Source organism: Capronia epimyces, assembly GCF_000585565.1.
Source record: "Capronia epimyces CBS 606.96 chromosome Unknown aczIQ-supercont1.1, whole genome shotgun sequence".
Taxonomy (NCBI): Eukaryota; Fungi; Ascomycota; class Eurotiomycetes; order Chaetothyriales; family Herpotrichiellaceae; genus Capronia; species Capronia epimyces.
In genome coordinates, this window is record NW_006912904.1 from 1915966 (window position 1) to 1923865 (window position 7900).

General features: G+C 52.8%; 3 protein-coding genes across 3 annotated transcripts in view; 2 read left to right on the forward strand and 1 right to left on the reverse strand.

The window, feature by feature from the left end:
• Nucleotides 1-206: 206 nt before the first annotated feature.
• Nucleotides 207-2519, reverse strand: A1O3_00713 (uncharacterized protein; the record flags this gene model as incomplete). Its single annotated transcript, XM_007730863.1, has 1 exon — nucleotides 207-2519. One exon carries the CDS (start codon nucleotides 2517-2519, stop codon nucleotides 207-209), a length of 2313 nt encoding a protein of 770 aa, XP_007729053.1.
• Nucleotides 2520-3106: 587 nt separating this feature from the next.
• On the forward strand, nucleotides 3107-4965 carry A1O3_00714 (uncharacterized protein; the record flags this gene model as incomplete). The annotated part of the gene is made up of 5 exons (XM_007730864.1): nucleotides 3107-3178; nucleotides 3243-3448; nucleotides 3502-3940; nucleotides 3987-4573; nucleotides 4698-4965. The coding sequence occupies 5 exons, from the start codon at nucleotides 3107-3109 to the stop codon at nucleotides 4963-4965; spliced, it is 1572 nt and encodes a 523-aa protein (XP_007729054.1).
• Nucleotides 4966-7580: 2615 nt separating this feature from the next.
• Nucleotides 7581-7900, forward strand: part of A1O3_00715 (uncharacterized protein) — a gene marked incomplete at both ends in the record, with an annotated part of 812 nt that continues 492 nt past the window's right edge. Inside the window, one exon of the mRNA XM_007730865.1 lies at nucleotides 7581-7862. Within this exon, the coding sequence (XP_007729055.1) occupies nucleotides 7581-7862 (282 nt within the window). The remainder of the gene's footprint in view (nucleotides 7863-7900) is intronic.

Below are 7900 nucleotides of genomic sequence, written 5' to 3' on the forward strand. Positions count from 1 at the left end.
TATCGTGAATATCGTGAATATCGTGAATATCGTGAATATCGTGAATATCGTGAATATCGTGAATATCGTGAATATCGTGAATATCGTGAATATCGCATCTTTCTCGGCACTGTTTCCGGGTGTTGCCTAGCAGAGTAGTACCCCGAAGCCCGCCCAAGCTGGCCCGGATATTTGTTGCTGCCATGCTTACAACTTTTGCAGCAAAATCATGTTATACACAACATTTCCGTCTTCCAACTCGTCATGATAAACGCCGTGCCTTCAGGCACGTCGTTTTCGTCACCCTGAAATATGGTTACTCTTCCGATATATGCGGCTTGCGACACATCCTCGCCTAGGTCTCCCCCTTCTGCCCCTAAGAAAAGTGCCACACCCTCCACGACCTGATTCATCTCAGGCTGCACATATTGGTCGTCCTCGATTGGGCGTACGACCACGGCGTTGAACATACCAGGGTTGTTCTTCGTCTCCGGATCCCAGTAAACACCGTAGATTTCCAGTGTCTCAGGATCTCTGAACCAGTATTGCAAACCGTCTTGACCCATCTGCGAATCTGCAAACTCTAGGAAACGTTGTCTTGTTAGAAGACCTTCCGCTGTACACTTGGCCCTCTGGTGATCGTGGCTGATGTCGACCATTGTTGGAGAGCGTGCCATCAATGTGGCGGGCGCCCATCGAAAAGGTTTGCGTCTCAGTTTGGGGCATGTGAAGAAGATTATGTCGTCCGGAAGGTCGCTGACAAGCAGAAGCAATCTCTCCATTCTTCCCTCGGAGTCTTGCTCATCCTCAGGGAGGCTCCAGGGATCGAAGTCGAGGAGTGCGGCGGCTGCCAAAGTTTCGTCAGACCTCCGGCTGGTTGTGCGCCAGTTCATAGCTGCGAGGATCTCGCCAAGGTTGGTCCTGCGTGTGAGTTGCTGTGCTCTATTGGGCCTGAGAGCTCCGACTCGGTCATAAAGAATCCTCCACACTACTTGGATCACAGGCGGCAACAAAGACCGGGGAAGTGCGGCTGGCTCAAACGATCTCAGTCCATCTTTAAACAGGATGTCAATATACGTGGGCAGAAAAGATTCCTGGAAAGTCCACAACCTCTGGGCCCAGGAAGACGACACAATAGACCAGAGGACGATCTCAGCGGTGTCATCATTGCGGACTTGTGATAGACTCTTGTCGATGACCACAACTTTGGTGGCGTTCGTGTATACGTCCCTCAGTTTTCTGATCGCCATATACCGATATGGAGACCTCTCAGGCACCATCAACGAATCAATCCACCAAGGGCAGCCAGGCTTTGCTTCCTCGGCTATCTCTGCAAGCCTCAGCGCCTGACACTCATAGATGCCCTTCTCGGCAGTACTGCCAAGTCCATCCGCCCAAACATGTGAGAAGACAACAAATTCGTCATCAGCACGGCAGGTAGCTTCAGTTTGCAGTTTGATACCACTAGCCGTCTTCGTTAAACGAACGGTCGGAATGGTATCATTTTCAATGGCTCGTATAACATCGTCGACGTTTGGTCGAATCGGGTGACACGTACAGTCGGCGGTACAATGCTGCATCTGATAGCGTGCTACATCGACGTTGTTGGCAGTGCAGGCGGCATGCGTGCATTCGTCATGTCGGCCAGTTGGGTTGGCTCTTTGTGCTGCGTCTAGCCAGTCAATGACCGAATCGTTCATATCATGCAAACAGCAAGCAATGAGAAATGGACACCAGCCTCGAGCTCGCAAGCGGGCGTTGCGATCCAGATAAGCTTCAGCAAGTCCGGCTATTGCGAACACTCGAATCCCTGATTCGCCGGCAATGCGATCGCGGGTTGCTCCGATAGCATCTGTCAGTCTGATAACAGCCGGGGTGACTTCATAAATCCTTTCAATGTAGCCTGGGAAGTTGGATCTGGTCCACTGCTCCTCGGCGGTGCCTGGGTCGGACCACGCCAGCAGCTTCTGGATGCAGGTCGCCACGGTCATCAGGTTAGCATGTGCATTATGCAATGCTATTGCTCTTGACTCTGCGGTTAGTTCTTGTAGTCTCCTTAGCCACGCATACATGAGGTAAACTAGATTACGGGAATAGAGTAGCATGCGTCCGCTGCTGTCCGGTCTGGCAAGATAGCTGACATCAACCCAGTCTCCAACGATCGCTTCGATAAGCCCAAAGTAGAGCCAACTTTGTATCATGGAAGCCACACGTTCTCCAACATCGCATGGTGACAAAGTCGGGTCCCGTAATGAAGGGTGGGCTTTCCGTAGATCTCCACGATCCCATGCTTGCAGTATAGTCCAGCCTCTTACGACAGGATATTGATTCAGGTCACGTTGAATGGGTATCCATTCCTTGTCCCTTTCTCTTTGGTGGTCGAACCCCAGCCATGGCGTAGTTGGTGCGATATGTGGCATCAAGTCCTGATTGGAAGCAAGTGAAGCACTCCAGTCTCGATCGTGAACCTCGGCAAGGAAAGCTGCGTTACTTTCAATGGCCATTGCTTGCTCGGTGGGACTGAAGAAGAGGTGTTCCATAGTGGCTAAGGACCACGAGAAGTGATCCGGCTGGTACGAGGTATGACAGGATAAGGTGCGAGGAATGGTCAAGGTCAGGTACCTATACCTAGTTGCACAACTATCGCATGTTGTTGTTGAGGCACACGGTTACGGCTCTGTACGGTGGTCGCTGCATTAGTGGGGGAAGCTGGACGGGCACTTGTATGGCACCTCCACCTACTCTATCACTGAGCCATGGAGCAATGGAGCAAGGCGTGTTGCCTCAGGACAGCAACAGTAGGTGCATGTTATGATATGGATTCGAATACGAAAGGTTCTATCTTAGGATCGAGGGGATGCGGGGAAAGAAGCACATCACCAGCGACGTACGTAGTATGCTGAGATCCAGGTCTTGGCGCAGCTCTACAATTGTACCAGGTACTATTACAGCAGCGTATTAATATTATCAGAGTCGTCTCAACGAAATCACCGATAATGTGTACCTTTGTTCCACCTCGCCCAACCTGTATGTGCTAGGTAGCCAACAATGACGCCTAGTGCTAGGTAATACAAAACACCAGCAAACCTGAAATGGGCCAAGCGTGAGGCAGGGAGATGCTGCAACGATGCGCGAGATCGTGACTGTTCAACTGGGACAGAGGAGTAATTATCTCGCCACCCATTTCTGGAACACGCAGGTATCATTCATCCCAGGCGCCGACGTCTGCTCCGAGTGCTCAACGTTGACTGTCCGGTGGCTAGGAATCCTACTTCACATACTCCGAGAATCAGGAGTCGGTCGTTGACCATGACGTCCATTTCCGGCCCGGCCTCGGGCCTGATGGGTCAGAGACCTTTACTCCTCGAACGGTCATTTACGATCTGAAAGGAGGCTTTGGGACTATGCGTAGATTCAACGCGCTGTATGACACCCAACAGGACTCAGAGCAACCTGTGCGAGGACTCTGGTACGCTCGCCTCCACAACAAAGTCATCTCGTTTTGAAGCTGACCAAGTGTAGGGATGGGATAACCTCGACACAACAGGAGCCCGCCATTGAACCTGCGGATTACCAGAGGAGGCTTGACCTCGGCCTTCCAACGTCGCAGCTTCATGACTCTGATGTGCGATACTGGTCCGACTTCAATAGAGTCTTTTATCATCCTAAGTCCATTGTTCAGTTGAATGAATTTGAATTGAACTCACAGCTGATGCCGTTCGAGGACTGGCATGCTGGAGGGGAACTCTTTGAAAACCTCACACGGGAATTTGATCTGCTTGATCGCGACATCCGACCCTTTTCCGAAGAATGCGACCACATGCAAGGCTTTCAAATCTTCACGGGGGCCGACGATGCCTGGGGAGGGTTCGCGGCCAAATATATCGAACACCTGCGAGATGAGTACGGCAAGACTAGTATTTGGACTTGGGGCATTGAGGATGGTTCCAGAGTCGCCAGGGTAGGTCGTTCACCCTTCCTGCCAATGCGCGGCTAAACATCCGAAGCAAAAGCAGTTGGCACGGGCCTGCAACACTGCCAGATCGCTAAGCACAATCGGTCAGCAAGCATCTGTATACGTGCGGCTCGCGGCTCCTCCTCCTCCTTGGTCGCTACCAGGCTATGTCAATCTTCGTTCCCGCTCTGATTGGATGACCACTGCACTCCTCTGCGCCGGCCTTGAGTCCAGCACCCTTCCGACACGGCTTACTGCAAATGCACGCAAACGAGGGTCATTGACGTTGTTCGAGGATGCCTTGAACACCAACGGGCGCCAGAATCTATTCGAGTTGCAGGCGAGTGTGACCAATGCAGTGGGCAATGTCCATGAGGACGGCCATGGTGCGCCCGCCAGGGAAATTAACGGGAGAAATCCATCTGGGGAAAAGAATTCCGCACAATCGCAGCCAGAGCCTTCGCGCTTTGATATAAGTTATCTCCCCAGTTCAAGCCCGCAGCCTGCATCAAAGTCCTTCCACGTGTTTGCCCAAGTTGAATGCGAGCGTGATCACTTGGAGTCTGAACCCCGGCCATTGAGCCTTGGCCTCGAGGAAAGGCTACGCAGGAGGATCAACGAAGAGAGTGTTGTTGAGGTGTGAGTACCCACGCTGGCTCGTCTTTGCCATTCCTCTCTTGTGAAGAACTGGAAAAACAAAGCGGTGGACCCAAACAAACCCAAACAAACCCAAACACTGTCCGGTTGACTGACCTCCGCGTAGTTATCAAACCAGGGTCCAGTTCCCGTTGCTGGAAACTTTTCCAGATGGACTCTTCGAGACCAGTCAACAGACCCGGGGTGGGCTGGGTATCTCGGCCGGCCTTGTGTGCGATTCGAGGATGAAAGACGAAATCCTGGCTCTCAGGAACTCAACATTTCGATACCTCCGATTGGACGAGCGCGAGAACCTGTACAATGAGCTTACCCAGATGTCGGAAAACTATAGTTTCGGTTGGGAAAGCGGGTCGGATACTGGCCAGGACGAATGAAGCTTCTGGCAATCAGGCTCTGTCTTGTCTGGTCTTTCACCGCGATACATACAGAGCAGCAGAGTAGAAATTGCTCTACCTTCTTAGCTGGACGTCTTCCTGGCACCATTGAAATCGCTACTGCAGGATATCGATGGTGATGACCTCAGCTGCCAAATCCTGCCACCTGCCGGATGGGGCACCCACAGCTGCTCGTCGAGTCGCTTTCGATAGCAGTTGTTCGGGTGGTTGCACCTATTGTTGCTATCCGCAGAAGAATCAGACGGCTTTGCCGATCAGGTCCCAGGACATTCGGATGCGACGACTGTTGACGGCAGACGGTTCGCTTACTGGGTGGCGTTCCCCACCAGGCTTCAGCGCACATCCACACGCAGGATGCGGCTATTGACTGGCAAGCCTCTAGTCTGATTCGAGCGACCGCTCAATGACGATATCTGAGGTACTTTGCCACCACACTGCGAACAAGTTTTGCAGGCTTGGGCGGCGGCCTCCGCCATGGGATGGGGGTGCACTACTAGTTCCCGAAGTAAAATCAAGGCAGAGAGAAAACAGAGCTGTGAGTTATCCTCATTGCTAGCCAGTGAAAAAACGCGGCGAGGAGCCGTACGGAGAACAACAGAGAAATCAACTCAGATCAGCAGCTTCTCGCACAATCATACCACGCTCAAGATTCTAGGGCCCATCAGACGGGGGCAAGCAGCTCAGCAGACAAGGAACAGAAGGCAAAGTACGGATACACCCTGCGGATGACCACTGCCGTTGAGAACAACACGACGAGAGCTCACAGCCCTTCCATTATCTTCCCCGGCTGTGGTTCCGGTAGCAGATTCCCTGCGGGGTGAAAGAATACTCTGTGCATACTCAGTACAGATGTGATCGGTGCCTTGACCAGGTGTCCGAGCTTCCGCGATCAGAAGGGAAGACAGCTGATGTATCCGTACCCCGTCCGTACACGGTGACAAGTTGACATATCCCATTATTGCTTGACCATTGCCTTTCTCAACCAGTTCAGCCGAGCAGTGACAAGGACTCCATCCTCTGTAAACAAAAACAAAGGCAGCGGAGAGGCAGCCCAGCAGCCAGGCGATGATTCCCCCAACGCTCCTTCCTCGGAAGAATGCAGGCAACATCCTAGCATGTCTCACTTCTGGGGATGTGTCTTACCAGGCACAGCATCGTGATTGGAAAACTGGGCATTAAGCCTCACTAACCGCCTGCACGTCGGCGAATTCTTTTTCAGAACAGACCCACGTGAGGTCCGTTCCCAGCCCAACCCAGCAGCTCGAGCTCCAGTGCCATGCCACCAGCTTTACGCTAACGGCGTGCTGGTCATTAGTGGCTCTAACTAGCAGTTAGTATGCAGCTAGTGCACATGCTAGGCAGAGGGCCCCGCCTGCCGCCCACCTGAGTAGCTGGAAGCTCGGAAAGCTCTTCCTCCTTCTAACCTCTTCTACGCCGGTTTTCAACCCGGAAGCAGCCCCAACGCCACGGCTAAGGACTATTGGATGGATTGTGCTACTAGTTCTTGTACTAGTCCTACCTAGTACATAGTACCAGTGGTCCTGATGCTACTAGCAGTGTGAAGTATCTGTATTTCTCATCACATTAGGTATCTACAGTCAGCCTTTGATGGTGAAAGCTTGGCCAAAGATGACGCCAGCCTGGGCGACAGAACTTCAGTCTGCAAGTACCTACTCGTACATGTACGGAGTACCCCGTACCTACAGGTACCTACCTACCTGAGGTATGATTCGTCTCCCAACCAATGCCTCCACCAGATCCATTGTGACTCCTCCCAGCGATCCCAGTGTGGAATGACAGAGGTATTCTATGTACCGTCCTCCGTACAGAGCAGACAAGACGGTGGACACCTCGATAGGTACTATCGTTGCTATTCTTGTCCTTGAGGGCCTGTGCTTGGACCATTCCCACAATGTCACCTTGCGGCTCGATAGTGATAGCGGGAGGTGCGTCTGTGTGTCTTCCATATCGACAGACCAAGAGGTGTCATACTGTCAGGCTCGCTCAGCTTCAACATCCTGCGCTGATGCTCACATGACTGCTCCCCGATCGTATTCTTCCTTCTGTCTGGTGCGCTTGACCCGGGAGGACAAGGGAAGAGAAAAGTCTGAGCAAGGGTTTGACGCCGGCATTCTACTAGCCTGCCATGTCCCACTGGCGACTGGCTTGCTACTAGTAGTACGGATACACCAGCCTAAAGCTCCCTCGTGGCCGAAAGCCACCTCGGTCCTCCCCCCACCATGACACCATATTTTGCTGCATATTTTCAGGAACAGGAATCGAGTGTGGTGTGGATGATGCTGGAGATGCAACCTGGTTTGTCGCCTTTTTCGTCTATGGAGGCTCAATGCTGATCCACCTGGCTCCGGATGCGAATGGATGCGACCAAGGTCGACAGGTTGGACGGTAGGATACAGAGGTACAAAATACTGCCATCCCGTCCTCCTCGCACTCTGTTCTGCTTCTACCTCAATCATCTCTCGCCTGTCTAATCCAGAGCTCCTTCGCTAAGGCTCCTGTCCATTCGTTTCTGCGCAGTCGTCAATCACTCAATACACCTGTATTCTTCCCCCGGAAGCATCAATCTCATCAAAATGGTTAAATCATCCGCCGTCCTACTGGCTGCTGCCAGCACTGTCGCTGCCAGCCAAATGAACGCCAGACAATACACCAACACCACTGTCGCACCTTGGAACGACTGGACCTCCACCACCACCACTACCACCGAGGTCACCACCACGACCTCCGAGGTGACCTGGGCTGACTGGACTTCCACCACCACCACCACCACCACCCCCTCCGCGGTGACCTGGGCTGACTGGTCTTCCACCACTACCACCACCACCAAGCCAGCTGCTGTCAAGACGACCACAGAGGTTTGGGGTGACTGGACCACCACCACCACCACCAAGCC